Source organism: Hippocampus zosterae, chromosome 11 (genome assembly GCF_025434085.1).
Source record: "Hippocampus zosterae strain Florida chromosome 11, ASM2543408v3, whole genome shotgun sequence".
Classification (NCBI taxonomy): domain Eukaryota; kingdom Metazoa; phylum Chordata; class Actinopteri; order Syngnathiformes; family Syngnathidae; genus Hippocampus; species Hippocampus zosterae.
In genome coordinates this window covers 6,225,492-6,243,955 of record NC_067461.1, presented here as the reverse complement: position 1 = coordinate 6,243,955, position 18,464 = coordinate 6,225,492, and the positions used below count along the sequence as shown (strand labels likewise).

At 39.8% G+C, this 18,464-nt stretch overlaps 2 protein-coding genes and 1 long non-coding RNA gene across 4 annotated transcripts in view; 2 read left to right on the top strand and 1 right to left on the bottom strand.

Annotated features, from left to right (window-relative positions):
• Positions 1-815: 815 nt before the first annotated feature.
• Positions 816-11,295, top strand: hif1an (hypoxia inducible factor 1 subunit alpha inhibitor). Of its 2 annotated transcripts, none has more exons than XR_007964796.1 (8): positions 816-1,267; positions 2,704-2,954; positions 3,781-3,929; positions 4,011-4,156; positions 4,776-4,882; positions 4,965-5,021; positions 5,529-5,639; positions 5,957-11,295. XR_007964796.1 is itself a non-coding variant. In XM_052080215.1 (8 exons), exons 1-8 carry the CDS (start codon positions 1,082-1,084, stop codon positions 6,023-6,025), a joined length of 1,083 nt encoding a protein of 360 aa, XP_051936175.1. In that variant the 5' UTR covers positions 817-1,081; the 3' UTR covers positions 6,026-11,295. The 2 variants fall into 2 exon arrangements, 1 of the variants encoding a protein (XP_051936175.1); XM_052080215.1 differs by having other exon boundaries at positions 817-1,267; positions 4,965-5,028.
• Positions 9,785-15,669, bottom strand: cuedc2 (CUE domain containing 2). Its single transcript, XM_052080224.1, has 9 exons — positions 15,606-15,669; positions 14,884-14,970; positions 14,461-14,604; positions 13,572-13,633; positions 13,361-13,491; positions 13,008-13,175; positions 12,844-12,908; positions 11,697-11,757; positions 9,785-11,611 (listed from the first exon to the last, which is right to left on the bottom strand). The coding sequence occupies exons 2-9, from the start codon at positions 14,955-14,957 to the stop codon at positions 11,465-11,467; spliced, it is 852 nt and encodes a 283-aa protein (XP_051936184.1). The 5' UTR covers positions 14,958-14,970; positions 15,606-15,669; the 3' UTR covers positions 9,785-11,464.
• The window catches only part of LOC127610282 (uncharacterized), a 119,105-nt gene continuing 115,604 nt past the window's right edge, over positions 14,964-18,464 (top strand). The window contains exons 1-2 of the long non-coding RNA XR_007964798.1: positions 14,964-15,321; positions 15,390-15,490. This is a non-coding gene — a long non-coding RNA (uncharacterized LOC127610282). The remainder of the gene's footprint in view (positions 15,322-15,389; positions 15,491-18,464) is intronic.

Genomic DNA, 18,464 nt, shown 5'->3' with positions numbered 1-18,464 from the left:
ATTTTGTCACATTCGTCAGCTGTTTCTCATGTGCCACAGGGATAGCATGCCGGTCGACTGGTTAGCATGTCCGTCTCACAGTACCGAGGCCTAGAGTTAGAATAGGTTCCTCCCTTCCAGTGGTTAGCGCGTTCAATTCCAGCTGTTGTTCTCCCCATCCCTGTGTGGGTTTTCTCTGGGTACAGTACTCTGGTTCCATCCCACATTCCAAAAAAAATGCTAGCTAGGTTAATGAAACACCCTAAATTGTCCGTAAGTGTGATTCTAAGTGTGAATGGTTGTTTGTTTATGTGTGCGCTGCGATTGGCTGGCAAAAAGTTCATTGTGTAACACTAAGACAGGGTTAGGGAACCCCAGTTCCTCGAGAGCCATATCCTGCCTGTTTTCGATCCCACCCTACTCCAACACAGTTGACTCAAATCATCAGCTCCTCAGCAAGCCCTGTCGACTGGAGGTCTGAAACAATCATGAACAGTTGAATCAGGCGTGTTGGAATAGGAAGGGATCTAAAAGAAGCAGGATATGGCTCTTGAGGAACCGGAGTTCCCTGCCCCAGCACTAAGATATGCTCCAGCACGTCCAAGACCCTCGTGCGGATGAGCGGCTCCGATAATTAATGGCTGGCTGGGTGAATACAGTGTGTGCCACTTGCATGGTAAAGGCATTCTTATGTTTCAGATAAGGAGAGGCGACAGCACCCTCTAGCGTTAAAAAGCGTCTTATACATTTTCTGCCATTATCTCGCCACTCCGCCAGGTGTCGCTCTTTGATTGATGAGGGACCTCCGCTACATAGTTTTCAGTTCATCTCGCTTGTTTTCCGGATGTCAACACCGTGCGTTGTAAACACCCATTCAGTCCAGCGCGGAACACACAACCGGAGGCAAGTGTGCCCTCTCGGTGATATTTCAGGATCATTTCAGGTATTATCAATTTCACTAAAACGTAAATATTAACCCAACGGTGGAGTGTAAGTTGGCGGTGAAGCTACTGGAGAAAAAAAACCCTCCCAATTTGGTGACAAAGACGACGGACGGGACTTGAGGTATTCTGCTGATTTGGAACGGGCAGGTCCGACCACCATGGCAGCGGCGACCGTCGTGGAGGCCGAGAAGCCGGCGCCGAGTGAAGGTGCCACCGCCGGCTTCTCTGGCGTCCACGAGCCGGCCTGGGACAACTCTCAGCTGCGGAGATATACGTTTCCCACCAAGCCCATCCCCAGGCTGTCGCACACCGACCCCAGAGCTGAGATGCTCATCAACAACGAGGTAAGACGATTAAACCTACGATTGTATATATATCATACGTATGATGCATATTGACTTTTTTTTTTACATTCGTACCTCTCAGTTTGCCCTCATTTATCAAACAGGACTAAAGTGCGTAAATATAACGCATACGTACCTGTACTATGCCTATAAATAGGGTTTTCATGCTCTGCGCATACTGGGTATATCACAATTCATCAATATGTCATTATATATGTCAGTATTGTACTTTGCTTTTTGCAATATTTGTATTTGTGTAAATTACGAAGCAAACGAAGGAACGTTCCCATTCATTTTAGCCCCAGCCAGGGGCTACCGCGTGGGATGCAGTGTACTGTATACTGTGTAATACAAGTGTTTACAGTCAAGTTAAAACGCCGCGCGGACGTGCGCTCATTATCATAAAAAAAAAACAACAACAACAACGAGTGCGCGCCTTTTCTAACTTCCTCCATGCGGCATCGGGGGCGCGCCTCGGGTGTACGTTCGTGTAGTCACGTAGCCCACATCTTCACCGTGTCGGATTGTACTCGCTGGTGTCTTATGGCAGTCTTGCCTCGCGCTGCTGCTCGGGTGTCGCGATATTTTTTTGTCTTCCTTTTCCATAACATCGTAACTCAGTTTGTGTGTGTGCGTGTTCTGAAGCAGTGTTGCTAAATCATTTCCACGCGATGTGGTGCTTTAAGTTTAATAAAAGACCTGCTTATCGGATAGCCATGTTCTTGTGATATATCTTAAGGTGAGGACTTCTTATAACCAGTGAAAATGCACCCATTTCTGACCAACAAAATAAAAAGACTATAGGCTCAAGCCTTTAGGGGTGACTTATATATTTTTAAATTTTATCTAAATTCTAGTCCCGTAACTTTCTTCATCTTTGCCTCTTTTCCAAAGGCCGGTATCATTTGAAAGCTTTCAAAAAAAACATACAACTGTAATAAATGTAATAAAGATGTTCATTTTTATGTAATAATTTTTTCCAAAGAAAAATTTGAATTTATGGCAGCCACAACTTCATTCAGAAAACCAAATTAAGAGCAGAGAATGTTCAAACACTCCATGAGTTAAAATGCATAGGAAAGAATACATTTAGCATAGTTAAGAGGCATTAATATTTGTGAAATAAGCGCTGGATGCAACAGAAAACATAAGTCATCGTGGCCATTGCAAGTAGTAGCATGATCATTCAAGATTGATGTGTAGATTTAAAAATATATCTTACTGAAGTCTATGTGGGCCGTTTGACAACGATGGGAAATTTGAAAAGTGTACTCGGTCGAAAGGGAATTTTCAAAGTTGTGAAAATCACAAGGACCACATCATGCAGTGGGACGTAGATGCGTCAAAACTCATCAATTCAGTCATTATTCTCTGATTTCTGTCGTGCTTCATGAAAGCAGACTAATATATACCGTATGTACTGGACGTATTTGCAGGAGCCGGTGGTTTTAACAGACACGAACCTCGTGTATCCTGCTCTCAAGTGGGACGTCGCGTACCTCCAAGAAAACATTGGCAACGGCGACTTCTCTGTCTACATCGCAGAAAACCACAAGTTCCTCTACTACGACGAGAAGAAAATGGCCAACGTGGAGAACTTTGTCCCCAAGTCCCGACGACTTGAGATGAAATTCTCTGAGTTTGTGGAGAAGATGCAGCAAGTGCAGCAAACGGGAGGGGAAGAGCGGTAAAGCCGATGAATTCTATCCATTCTTTTAAATGATGTTGTTATGCTTTTTAAATTAATTTTTTTTATGAAGAACAATATATAGTGTGCTGTTTAGTTTTCATTCTAAAAAATACTTGACGGAGTTATTTTGGAGTTTGTTGTGGCTGCCTGAAAGGATTAATGGCATTTCCGCTCATTTTATTGTGGAGAGATGATATTCATGCACATTATTAGTGTTAAAATTTGCTTCCGTTTAAGTTGAACTCTCACTCAGTGAAGACTCGAGAGTTCAGGATTTTTCGTAATTTATTTTTCATTTCATTTTGACGTTTGTTTTTTAAATTCCCCCAGGTTTAATTCGTTTTTATGTTTTTGAAGATGGTTCGTTTTGGATGAGTTTTTATTAGTTTTAGGATTAGTTTTAGTTTTTTAATTTATATTTATGGAGCATTAGTCGAGTGCAAGATTAACAAAAAAAAAAGGTCCCCAGTCTCAAACAAGTATTTGACCTTCCTTCTTTTGTGCAAATGTACAGCAATACGGAAATAAATACAATACAGTCATAAGCCCTGAAAGTTGAGGTAGGCTGTGAACTAATAAAAATGAAAACGAAGTTGTAACTCGTAGTTCGTTTTAGTTTCATAACTTAAAATGTCAATTCAGTTAATTTTCATTTTTTTAAAAGCATAGTTTTTTTTGGTGACTGAAAATGTTTTTTTTTTTTAGTTCTAACATTATTTTTATTATTTTTCAACTTCAACTGCATCAAAGATGACATATTTTATGTGTCGCTAAACGTCTGCGTCATTATCTCACCGCACGTGCGTATCCTTCCGTTGCCCAGGGTGTACTTACAGCAGACGCTCAACGACACGGTCGGAAAAAATATCGTGGTGGACTTCCTCGGTTTCAACTGGAACTGGATCAACAAGCAGCAGGCCAAAAGGAGCTGGGGCCAGCTGACATCCAACCTCCTGCTCATAGGCATGGAGGGTACGCAGGTTTCACTTCTCGTAGGCATGTTTTTTCCGCATCCGAGTTATTTTCGAATCATGTCATATTCTCCGCGCTTAGGCAATGTGACGCCGGCGCATTACGACGAGCAGCAGAACTTCTTTGCACAAATCAAAGGCCACAAGAGATGCATCCTCTTCCCCCCAGACCAGTTTGAGTGTCTGTATCCTTACCCTGTCCACCATCCCTGCGATAGACAAAGTCAAGTAGGTGATGATTATTATAAATCAAATTAGAAATCTTCTTGTTTTCTCATGTAGTGGGCCTGTGACGTTTATGTACGCCAGAGTACCAAGTACCAGTTTGAGATAAACCGGAACACGTTTCTATAATATAATGTTACAAGTATTTTTTTTTCTCCAGTGAGATGAAAATACCACAATGACTTTTGTGTTGTTGTTTTCATCAATTTTCTTGATTAATGTAGCCCAGAAAGTCAGACTGAAACGAATGGTACGAAAACCAAAGCAATATTTCCCATGTGAACTAATGCAAATCGAATTATTGTTTCTCGGTTTCTTCAGCAAATGTCTGTTTCTGCGGAATTGTGTTGAAATGTTTCAGCAGACGGCAAGGGTTATTCCACAGTCCAAGCTTTTATTAGCAACTGCAGGCAATAAACACTTAGGCAACTTTGGTCACAGTTTGAAAAGTTTCACTTCAGGGTTTAGTCACTTTTGTTGCCAGCAAAATCTCATTGCTTTTGTGTTGTACCGTGAAAAGATGTAACAGCATGCAAAAAAAATGTGATACTGTAACTGGCAATCATACAACCAGAATGACACTATATCGTAGCGCTAAATATTGTTGTTTTGTTATATCTAGGTGAATTTTGACAACCCCGACTATAATAGGTTCCCAAATTTTAAAAATGTTGTCGGCTATGAAGCGGTCGTGGGCCCGGGAGATGTGCTCTACATCCCCATGTATTGGTAAGAAGTAGTTTTTTATGTTTGCAAGCATGAAGTTGTTCAGTTTGAAGCGTTCTCATCCGTGCTTTTCTTTTGCCGCCAGGTGGCATCACATCGAGTCCCTGCTGAGCGGTGGCGTGACAATCACAGTCAACTTCTGGTACAAAGTATGCATTTTGAACAGTTTTAAGTACAATAGTGCCAGGAGATGCAGTATGCATTTAATTGATTAGAACTCTACAATATTGCCCTTGATAAAAACAACAGGAATGACATCATTAAAAGTGTGTAAAGAATTTAATAGCGTTATTTTTTATTTTTATTTTTTGCTCCAATTTTAATGAAAATTGTGCTGGTCCTTCTGGCGTGCGCATCTTGGCCACCTGGGCGCAGTTTAATTGACATTCGGATATACGCGACGGCAGTCATGCCTTGGTAAAATGCAGTTACATGAGTCATTCTCTGCAGAGGATAAATAATATATGCTTGTAAATCTTGTTATAACCAAACGTTTGCTATTAATTTATTTCCTGGGTCACTCACATCTTAAAGTATCACTGTACAATATCACTTGAATTTTTTTAATAGCATAATTGTCCAAATCAATTTGTGAAATGGTCTTTTTATTTTTTGGTCAAATTGTCATGGTCCTGATGTCTGTGTTCAGGGTGCGCCCACACCCAAGAGGATAGAATACCCACTGCGAGCCCACCAGAAGGTGGCCATCATGAGGAACATCGAGAAGATGCTGGGAGAAGCGCTCGGCGACCCTCGACAAGTAAACGTGCTTCACTTCCTCTTTTTTGGCAGTATCAACTCCTGCTCAGAGCCAACATTTCGAATCAGACCTGTATTTAGGTCACCTACCTTGCGTGGAAAATCCCTGCGGCACACCCGACCCGGCCAGCAACCCACTTTCTGCTTACAGTATATTTATGTCTCACTGATGTCACACTTTTAGAGACAAAAAAAGGCAATTGGATTATTTTTCAAAATGTTCAGACTCACTCCTACTATCAATCCTAGGTATCGTTATCCTAATATAATCCCCTTGAATTTATATATATATTTTTGTGTGTGTGTATTCCTCCTCAGGTGGGACCTTTGCTCAACACCATGATCACGGGTCGATACGAAGATCCCCAAGAGAAGGACGACCCTTGAAATTGCACCATCTTGACTTTTGGACTTTTTGTCGCTTGCATGGCAATAAGCGGCTATCTTGAAACCATCGTGCTTCTCAGCGTGCCATCGTCTTTGCCCATCTCATGGGAGTTGACCGTACTTGAACAAGATTTTATTTTATTTTTGTGTGTACACGTGTGTGTGTGCATGTGTGTTTTGTTTTATCTCGTTTAGTTATTTATGTCAGTCAGAGCTCTCAGAATATCTAATTTAAAAATAACTACATAGGCGACTAGGGTGTGCGGCGGATCGTAGCTTTTGGAGCAATCTCAGTGACAAACCACTAGTGAAGGAGTAGACAGCTTTTTTTTTTTCCAAAGCCGCCATTTTACATGGACACAAATCCTAAGGTATGAAGTTGACCTGACGATTTTCCTTTCAGTTTTTGCAGTCCAATTAGTATTTTCATACCACGCATCGAATCATCCGGTTTGGTGATACCTGTGGCTAATAAGTCCTTGAGTTAAAACTCACTTCCAGTCCACGGTAAGCGCGTCTCTCTGGTGTCGCAAGATCACTTAGCTTCGCTGAAATATCAATCCACTATGCCTTTCAGTGACTCTTCCAGTCTCTCTGTTGCGGCCTGCCGATGACACTCTCTGAGCTCAGCGGACATGCTTAATGTCAGGAGTTAAAAAAAAAAGTGATGATACATGTTATGAGTGTCTGTGGGATAAAAAAATGTTTTGTAACAGTTCCTTCTCATTTGTTTTTAGAATTGCATGAGCGGATCAAATCCTCCACTCCTGTCTTGGCTACGGAAATTTAGTCGGAAATCGGAAAAAAAAAGTAAGCATTTTGTATGTTCATAACTGGTTCATGTTCCTCCATTTAGCTGCTGTCCTTTTTCGCCCCACCTTATAAAATCATAAAATGTCCACCAATCAGGAGGTTAAGCACAGTTGCCTTCTCCCTGTTTACAATTTTTTTTTACGTTGTCATCGCCCATGGAAGATGGAAAAAGCGAATTTAAAAAAAAAAGCACAGATTACAAAGAACTCAGCTGTTTTGAAATGTCGAGAATAAAAGTTGTCCATAAAAATAAATACCGGTACTCAAATCGACTGAAGGACAGTCAAGTCGCTGTGCTACAGCGCAACCGCTGTTGACATGAAACAAAAAGACGTTTTTCATTTTAAGATGCCACGTTTAACAGATTTCATAAAGTCGCATATTTTTTACAAAATTCTGTAATCTTTCTCTCAGAGTATTTTTGAATCACTTTAGTCTCATAAATTGAGAACATGTAAACATTAGTATCTCGTATCTAAAAGTCATTAAAAGAGGCTGTAAACGCTTGCATACATTTAATGGGACAGCCTCTTGCTTGTTTCATACTAAATGTTATTACATTTTTTTTCCAGGATAAAAGGTTGATAAAATATCGTTGTTTTTCCACTGAGAGATAAAAAAGTCACAAAAAAGCTTCAAACACGTGTAATTGGACAGCGAGTTGTGCTAGTTTTATACTAATTGTGATTTTTGTTTGAGGTGCGTTTGGAGCAAATGAATTCACGTGAGCTGCATTGTTTCAACCCCTAAAAAAAGAATATTGCAGCTTTGTGGGAGCGAAGGCTCGCGCGCTCATAAATCGAAGTACAGTAATTATCTGAGGACTAATATAATGGGATTAAAAAAAAAGTGAGTACCTCATATATCGTGCAGCCAAACTTTAGCCGAAGGATTACTTGTGTTATTTATGTTCATAATCATTTTTGATTCATACTTCAAGGTCTATAGGAGTGGGATTAGCAATGATGCCGTTTTTTTTAAAGAAAGAATAGATTTACTATTGCAGCTGCGAATTGTATACGTTTAGCAACATTCAAGTGAAGTCTTCCCTGGGAAGGTCATTTCCACTAAGGCTCATTTTTAAGGCTTAGACTGCACCCATGATCAGGTTTAAAGCTGCTTGTTAAGTTTTATGACCGTTTGTGTGATTACAAATATTCAATACTCTGCATGGACTGCTATCGGATTGGACTGAGTGTCATACTGCTGTTTTATTTATTTTTTTTGGTGTTTTTTTTTTTTTTAAGCACTGTGCGTCATCATAATTCTGCAGAGCCATACATTGAAGACGCGTTCAAGTTTATTCTCTTGTATATGTGCCAAACACCTCAGAAACCAGTCAAAGCCGATCTGGTTTTACTCTTTTGAAGCACATATTTATCAAAAGTAGAATTGCAAAATGTGTGAAATCATTTCCGGTAAATTTCTAGAATGTTTCTGATGAATGACCACGGAAGGTTAAGGTGGTTGAGTTTGTAAATACAAGCGGTGCCTTGGGAATCACCTGGATCGCAAATCATATTCTCCCATTGAAATCAAAAAGAAATGCGATAGGGATGTCTCATGTTTTGCTTGACTTGGCTTTCAAGATACGAGCTGTCGTTGGACATATTTTTCGCTTTGACTTGTGAGTGCCAACTTGAGATAGGAGTGCGCTTCATACCCCAGCCGCTAGATGGCCGCAGCACACTTTACGACATCCAACCAACATCCAATTCTTATTGGTTTCCATTTGGTGGCAGTAATGTATCATTCTGTCTGCTTATAGACCTCGTAGAAGAACATATGTTCCAAAAAAGGTTTTCATCTAGTACAATACTGTCGAATGCCATAAATTTGGTGAACCCTCCCATGGAAAATAGGTTGGTGGGTTATTGCATTTTATTTTTTGGGTTTGGCTTGAACGGATTGATTGCATTTTCATTCGCCTCAATGGAGGAAGATCATTTGAGATACTGAGTATTTTGCGATACAGGCATGGTTACCTCTCAACTTAAAACTTCTATCTCAAGGCACAACTGCATTCCAAATTGAACTTTTCATTGGGAATTATTTGGGAATTTGGGGCATTTTAATGAAAAGCTCATGAAGGCTAAATATATATGCATAATTGTTTTGTCATGAGCTCTCTTTACCCTCATGCCAGGGCAATGCTCTACTTGATCTTGTACTATTTCCCCCTCCTACTTACATACTCCCCCCCCCCCCCAAAAAAAAATCTACCAAGTTAAGCCTCACAAAAATTCCCAGAGAACATTCCCAATTAAAAAAAATCCAACAATTTTGCAACCCGAAGTGACAGCTATTACAACTATGGCACTACAAAGGGCAACGTTTGCAGGATTTCTTGTTGTCCAAGGGACAATTTGCAAGGAAACGCCGTTGTAGTTTTGGTGAATCTTAAGAGTGTACTGCAGAACCTCAGCTACTGTGTAACTCAACTTTGGTTCACCAAAGCTCACATTACAAATGAAGTGTTTTCATTGTTGCTTGTTTACACTTCCTGTTCATGCGCTGCTCCCAACTTGCTTGGATTGTCAAAACGTACTATAACAGTAAAAAGTACTTGCGCATCTCCAAATTTTGTTTTCGTACCTAAAACAATCTGATATGGGCCTGTCACTTCTGTGAGATTGAATGCGAATGGATAAAGTTTGACGAAAATTGGAGTTGCGTGTTTTTCACAATTTTACACAATTTCTGTTGATGCTGTTATTTACCGAATTGAACGTTTTTTGTTTTTTTTGGGTGTTGTTTCTATAATTAAAGAATATTTGCAGATTAATGTATTGTGACATTGTTGAAGACGCCGTCCGAACAAAAAGCATTTCTCTTTGAACTTAATTTTTGGATCTCAAATACCAGGATGTGTTTAGAAATTTTTTTATCTGAGATAGTGTTTTTTTTGTTGTTGTCATTTTTGGCAGAAATGAAACAAGTGAAACATTATAGTCTACAAAATTAGTCTTTACTATAAATTGTGCGTTTTCATTTAAGCAAGGAGGCGTTACAAGTTCAACCAATATCCACTGCACGCATTACAGTAAAACCGATCATCATGTCAGTCACAGACAACAACGCTGCTATTTAATTAGGAAATAAAGAGTATCCAGTAAAAATACAATTGACCAGTGTTGGAACATTGGCTAACAGCTCACTCCAAATGGTTTAAAAAATAAAATCATCATGATTGAAGATTACCAAGTTACATCCCGAAGGTTTTCACAACACACACGTACACACTCAGCATTGTGAGAATTTCAGTGGTGCCTTGAGATACGAGTTACCCGACTCCTTTTGAGTCTGTTAGCTTAATGGTAAAGCGAACTCAATGCGAAACACCGTAAGCGGTCTAATGTAGCATCTCTGTAGCGGTGTTAGAATGGATATTTGAACACAAACGGTGAGGCAACACATAGACAGATAATATAATACTCACAGTCATATAATTCTTTAAAAACAACTTGTGACGAACGATCTGATTGTAAATTGCAAAATATGTATGTCTTCATATATATTTGAAAATCATTATGTATGCGTTATAACTGTCCCAGGTGCACACACCCGGGGAAGCAACACAAATGTCCATTCAACCGAAGAAAATAGTATGAGTATGCAAGTTGTGTCATTAAAAAAAAAAAATGGTTTTCAATGTAGGAAGATGCACGGTCTTGGAATTTATTCAACGATTATCTCAAGGCACCGCTGTAAATAATTTCTTGGCCTCTTTAAATGTTACTTTTAATCCAGTTTATTGTTCAATTAAAAACCTGTCTTCAAATTTTGTGGCTTTATATTTATCTGAAAGGTTTTCTTTTGGATAAAACCACAATTCTTACCGTGTTTTTCATCAAGCACACCAACATTTGTTCTTCCTCTTTCCTATTTCTCAATTGAAATGACATGGAGACGCGTTTAGCTTATACAGACTCGACTCTTTTATCCGAGTGTTGGCACAGTAATAGAAAAGTTGTCATCTAATAATAAATATACCCGCAAGTCTAAAATACAGAGTGCCTCGGAAACACTCGTTCAAGATACTGTACAATAATATGTGTAATATCTGGAGGGAAACCACTGTGCAAACGATCAGAAATCAGTCTCCAGTCTCCTGATTTGGCGGCACAGCCCAAAAAAAAAAAAAAAAACGAAAAAATCAGTGATCTCTTATGTACAGTACAAGCTGTTGAATTAAGAAAATATGGAAAGCACCACTAAAACTTGACAAATTGTTGTCGTAAATCCCCCATGAATGATCCATAAGTCTATATAGATGCCATAAAATGGCACCAAAGCACTACTTTTCTTTATACAGGGCTTTGGTGCAGGGGCAAATTCGCAAGTAGCAAATCACAAATGGAACAATTGTTGCTTCCATTTCAACACTCAAAAAAAGTTAAGGACTATTTAAAAAACAACAACAAAAATAAAAAGTGAAGGGTTTTACAAAATATGCATCCAACCAAAACTCAAATGAAATGTAACAGGAAACCACTATATATGGTAACATTGTTAAAAAAGCTCACGATATTGCGGAAGAAAAAAAAATACTATTCAAACCAGAGCACTTGTATAAATAAAACACAAAATGAATCGACATATCAGTGCATAATCGCCGCCATGCTGTCAATGAAATCTGTATTTGCGAGTCGGCTTGAGATTGACGTACGTCTTCTTCATGTCGTCTGCCTCGTTCTTCTTCACCACCTGATAGCGTTCCCCTTTGGTGCTCACCACCTGGCTGCCGTGGTAGCGAACGAGCTTTTTGGGAGCCTGCCCCCGCCCCCGTTGAAAACACAAGGCGCGTGAAAATGAGTCAAGCATTTGCTGACGGCTGATATGCGGATGTATTCGGTACCTCTTTGGGAGCGACGGGTCGATGTGTTTTCTTGTCCTCTTCGTTGTCGACCAGCATGTACCTGCAAAACGTCCCGCCCCTTTTTTACATTTTATCTTCGCATTGAGCTACATGACGAGACCTTCCAAGCAATAAGTTGCCACTAAAACGTGTAAAGTCAGTGGGGCAAGTGGAGCAAATTTACGTACCAAGCACTTATTAGGGGTGAGGCGTGTATAAAAGAGGAGGCCTTTATTTGTTTTCACAGTTAGGCGTTTGTTTACGTGAGAGCGGACTTTTATTTGTGCGAGTCAAATTGTTAACTCAACTGTAGACGATGCCGGGTGCTTATTTGGAATGAGGTGTTCATCAGGGAGGGGGCCTTTATTGCTGCCATTAAAATAATCAACTGCGCCGATTGTACCTGATGTTTATTAGGCGGAAGGAAGGCGCTGTAAGGGAGCGTAGACTTTTGTTTGTGTATTAAAAAAATAATCTAGTCAACTTCAGATAACACAAGACATTTATTAGCAGTCAGGACTTTTACGGGTAGGCTTTGTATTTTTGTGCAAATAAAATGAACAGTTCATTTTTCTTAAACATTTATTTTGTGGATGCAATACTTCGTTTTCTTTTTCTACTTTCACCCCTTCAATTTTCCTGCTGTAGATTGCTAATTTCTCCATTGTGGGACAAATAAAAGTTCTGATCAAGTCAAGTATAGAGAATACCTGACTGTCGTCATTTATTGGGGGTAAGGCGTTTAAAAGAGAGTAAGCCTTTAACTCAATCGTCGAGCATAGCAGGTACTTATTAGAGGCGAGGATAAGAGCGGAGCAGAGTAAATAAATTAAACACCCCCCCCCAAAAAAACTGAAGACTATATATGGTATTTATTCAAATATACTTAAGTGAATGGAGGCCTTTATTTGAACAATTGCCTTTTTATAATAATATATTTCTTTTACTATTTTGCCAAGCATTTTTCATATAGTGCCAGCTCGTTAATAGACTCAACTAGGGCGTTTATTCGCAGCCGAAATCATCGTTTGGACCATTTGTCAGATATGAATAAACACAGATCACAAGCCATTTAAGATATTACAGAATATGATTCAATTGAAATCATCAATTCAACTGCAGAAAGTACTTTTACTGAGTCACTTACTTCTCAAGGATGCTTTCTTTCAGTTTCTGATCCGCCACAGAGGAGATATTCTTCCCATGATTTATCTGAGGCCACAGAAATTAGTTTTTTTTCCCCCTACCCATTACAAGTTTTAACATTAACATTGACGCGAGTGACAAATGACGCAAAATGGAGACACTCACGTTGAGCGGGGTTGGACTGAGTTGGACGTCGCCCTCGATGATGAGGCGCACGGCTTCCTCCATGTCCCCTTTGGCAATAGATAGAGCGCTGCGGGCCTCGGACAGACTGCACTTGGGAAACATCTCCAGCAAGTGCTGCTCTTGACTTTCCAATTCGGATACTGGAAGCTAGGAAAACTTGACATACTTAAAGCCCTCTCCTTCCACATTTCTCAATCAATTAAACTTGAAGTCTGACATTCTATACTTCAACAATTCAATCTATTCCAGCTCAGCGTCAGTTCTTTTCATATGTTATTGCCACAGAATTTTCCTATTATGAAGTTCGAGACATGTTCGAACAGCTGCATTACCTCGGCTGTGGCGCCCTCTGTCTGTGTTTGTAGGCACTGCATTTCCCTGCCAGTTGGGGCTTCGCTTGACCGGTGAGAGGCGATTTTCAATAGGCCTTCTTCTGCTTTTGGCACACTATTTTCTCCGTTCACTAGAAAGGAACACATTCACATGCTGAGTAGCAATTTCAGCGCCACAATGAAAAAACAAAAAAGGGAGCAGAAGAATTACCTGAGGTGCGAGCTGTCGCTAGCGTGGACGCCAGACTAAACATCATTTCGCACACTTTGACACTGCAACATAAAAACCACGACGCAGTTACAACAGGAAATGGAATTTAGACCAGTGAAACTGAAATGTCTTCAGAACTAATGAATGTACCACCACACAAGGAATCAATGTGAATTTATTGAAGCCGCCCACCGCTAGTTAGAATGTATTGTCATGCAAGTGGTCAAGAAGAACCCCATTTGCCTGTCTACTTTCAGTTGTATAATTGAACACATGATAAGAAAATACACACGTAATATGCGCTTTATTAACCACGCCACACACACTCAATGTTATCGATATTGAAGTACGGAATATGAGAACAGCAACCATAAATTGTCAATTATAATATCAGGACCTGATGTGGGCATTTTGGTGTTTATTATTGCAAATCAAATTTTATCTTCTGATAAAATGATGAATTGATGGGGCAATCTGTAAAATATTTGATTTTATTGCATCTGTAGCCCTGATCGTGATTCGGTAATATTTTGACAAAACCACATAACTGACATATAATTAGGACACCGACTGACTAGTGCCCAACTGATTTGGAGCTTTTGAGGCCGATGTCGATTCTGATAATTGGCAGAACAAACCTATAGTAGCTGAAGTATTGGCCGATTAATTAAAACATGTTTCATGGATAAACATGTTTTGGGTCCCTTAACAGCTGTTACTACAGTGGACATCTCATCAGACTTTTTTTTAATTATAAAAAACCTTATCAGACATTTTTTTTAATTAAAAAAAAAAAAACCTCATCAGCAAAATCTGCAGGAGCCTATCACGATCCCGAAGCCCGAGAGGACCAGAGTTTGACAGCCGTTGTCTAAGGTGTTGTTCTGACCTATCAATTTCTGCAAATCCTGGAATGTATGCTTCCAGCATCTCGGCGAAGACCTCCACGTCAAAGTTCTCCTCCACACTTTGCTGGGAGCCAAGATCTTCCAGGACTCCAGTGATGTAGGACAGGAGGACATCGTCCAGTGTGCTGAGTGCATACAGAAGATTACTACTGAGGACAGACAACTGCACACGATTCAAATAAAGCATGGATAGGGAAGTCTGGTTCCACGGGAGCCATATCCTGTCTTTTTTAGATCTCTTCCTACACACCTGATTCAAATGACCAGGATCCTTAATGAGCTGACCGTTTGAATCAGGTGTGTTGGAGTAGGGATGGATCTTAAACAGTCAAGGGAGATGGCTCTCGAGGAACTGGAATCCCCCACCCCCTGAAATAAAGCAATAAAACGTTGTAAAAGCGTACCTGAGATCTGCATCGGGGATGTAAGTCTGTAAGAACTCGTGCAACGCACCGTGGATGATTTTGTGAAGGTCCATGGTGGTTTTCTAACTGTACAGAGGAGGAAATTCACAGAGAAATATGCGTGGGAGTGGTTCGGCTGACCCCATACCAAGCGCACCCACCCTGTCATCAGACCAAATATAGGGGACATTTACATGAACAAGTAATAAAACAATTTATTACGACCCATTATTTATTACCACACGTTTTTTTTAAATGAGTTTCGAATTTTGAATGACGACAGCATGTAGCGCAGACTACTTTGCGTTCGGGATATCTTGTCTCATTTTCAATTCAACAAATACATGCGTTTATCCAAACTAACAAGCATAAAGCACGTTACTCGGGGTTCAAACGCCCGCATATGTTGAGATTTTGTCATTCAGTAACATTTCTCAGGTAGCAAAGCGTACGGTTAGCGACGCAGCGTTGCTAACTCAAGGCTAACCTCTTGTGTCATTTCACAGCACACTGACACCACGACGGAGAGATTTTCTCAACCTCTGCTCACTCGGCAACGTCAACCTTCATCCCAACCTCAAACTTCACCTACGACGGGAAATAACTGGTAAGTTTGCATTTTGTTAAAGAGCTATCAGAGTATCGTGAGTTAGCTAATTTGCTAACGGGCTAAGCAAAGCGAGCATCCTCGGCTTGTTGAACAAAACGACGAGTTCACGTACTGTGTCAGAAAGTGTGAGGACATGAGGCTCTCACGTTGCCTCAAATGTATTCCCGAGAAGAGGGACAGTAGAGAAAGGTTGAGTCCAAGTGACTGTCAGTGTGTTACTGTGTAAGCTTATTAGCAATTCACAACATCGGGACGTCATTTCCTCACATTGTAAACAGTGCTGTTCAACCAATGCAGTGCACAATAGGAGCATGTGTGTTTTGACGTGTTTCTGGGGGTGTTTATAAAACAAGAAAAACTAGAGCACTTCCTAATATTGGCATTTTTTGAAGAAAATATTTTCTAGCACAATTTTAAATAATCCCATGTGTTTCTAACATGAGTCAAAAGCACCATAGGGTTTCCATTTTTTCCCTCCCCCAAATTGAAATTTTCTTTTGACCCTTGTGTAGATTCTATTCAAGGAAGCTTACTTTTTTGCTGTGACGAAATCAGAGGACTAAAATTCTAAAATGAATGACAACATTTCTGCTTATGCCCACTTAAACGCCCTGAAAACATTTGAACGATCATACCAACATTTAATCTTTTATGGACATCAAGCCTTTTCTTCGCCATAAGCGGTCTCTAAAGACCAACATAACATGTACATTTCAATGATAATTGAGCGCAGTTTTCTGACGTTGTTGATTTGAAGTGTTTTTGACTGTCCAGACATCATCTTACTTGTGGCAAACTAAGAGTTTGTGTAAATATTAGTATGAAAAGCATTCCAAGGCCTTTGTAATTGCTGCAGTAGTTGGGTGTGCCTTCTTCACCGACGCATTCTTACGCATTTCGCGGTTTCACAACCTCAGTGTTGTATGGCGTGACCGTCATCAACCAAGCACCCCATATGGACAGAGAGTAATGTTGTTTACAAGTTCCCCATACATACTTGATGACCGGTGTTATCGGAGGCAACATCAGTGATGTCACCCGCTCCTGCTCTCAGTTCTCTCTCCTCTCCTGTGTTGTCATTCATGTACCTATTAATTATTAATTTTGTTGTCTTCTTGCTCTCCTTTTGCTTGATGTGACATTTCAAGGAGAAATATATAGTACACGCTTCTCATCACAATGCAGCTTCTAAACTTGGCTGAACTCTCAATGAACCCTTGGGTCGTATTGTTTTTTTTCAGCTTCAGCAAGTTGGAACAGTTAAATAGACACAAGTAGACTCATTCCTGTTTTAAAAGGCTGTTGTGTGTTACTGAGCGTCACTAAAAGAGGCTGCTTCTGTGCGCCGCACCTCACGCTTTATCTGTGGTTTTATGTGATCCGGAAAAAACAACTATGCATTGCACAAATCTTGAATGCGTGAGGATGACTATGAAAAATCGGAATGTGCCTTACAAGTGTTGTAAAAAGTGGAGAAAATATGGCACATCGTTGACTTTACAAGCAACGGGACATCCCCTCTCAATGTTTTTGTTTTGAGGAAGTTCCACTGGTCGCAGCTCATATTGAATAGTGTAAAAAGCTGAAAATCAAACCTGGCATTTGAACCAGGTTTTTGAGACTTTTTTTCACCCGCCGTACCTCTGTTGATTTAGATCAGGGGTGGCAAACCCATTTTTGTCGGGCCACAATTTAGTTACCATTTCCCCTGGAGGGCCATTATGATTGAACACATTTTTAAAAAGTCAGTAATAACGGATTATTCAACTATTGTTTAAGTTACTCTCATGTAGGGTTTGGCACCCAAAAATGCTGACAATATCTCTCTGATTTATTACATATGAGAATTTGAAATTTTAATAATAATAATAATAATACATTTTGGTCCATATTTTGGCCCTGGGGCCTTGACTTTGACACTCATGACTTAGATCATCATCACGATTCTGTTGTGTAATTAAAATCAGTACTTTTGTCAAACGTTTCTTCAGCAATTTTATCTGTTCTAGTACTTCATTGTTTTTCTCGACACTTAAACTGAATATGCACAACATGCTTGTTTTTTCTTTTTTTACTCTCAAAGGCGAGATGATATTCAGCATCCATATTTGTGTTTTATTACTTAATTAAAAACGGTGCATGGTAAAGACAATCATATCGTGTCAATAACAGAGCGGGAGTTCCAGTGAGTGAAAAAAACAAAAAGATCCATATTATTGGCAGAAATTGAGGGCGCAATGCAAACCTACAAACATTAGGTGGCAGCATGGAGTTATTAATTCTAACTGCAGCGCATTCACGTGGGCTTTTTTTTGAAAACTCTTTAGAGCTACATCAATGACGTCGATATATTTTGTCTCATGACCCAAACTAATTTAGGTCAACGCTGTATATAGAAGGCAATTAGGATGGCTACTTTTAGACAGGGCGCTTATTGACGTCGAATTTCCCACTCTCCAAAATGGTTGCCCATTCAATACTCGTCTGAATATTGATTATATGATATCATGTTATCGTTTAAAAAAATCTTCTGTTGATTCTGTGAGAAATCTAGGACCTTATACGTGAGTGCCTTAGCTTTATTTACAGCAAGTGCGTTCTGGAAATCATGCTTTAGCTCGGTCCTCCGAAATTTATTTGTAATTTGGGTATGAAATTTGACTAGGTTGAGGCATAGTGAGAGAAGGAAAGATGCATCACGTCTATGTATATACTTTCCTGCTACATTTGAACCCTGTCAAATGATTTAATTGCCGTTTTTCTTCTTCTTCCATTTTCTTATTCATAGCTTTTTTTACATGACTGTATTTTATGATTTATCTTTACCCCCATTTTCACGTTCAAATGAAGCAAGCAATTATTCATGTGCGAGTTACAAGGTTAAGTCAAACCCTCGTCCAAAGTGCCACTGATTTATTGTATTACTGCAACACACACGCACACATTGAAGAAAACATTTCAAATAAATCTG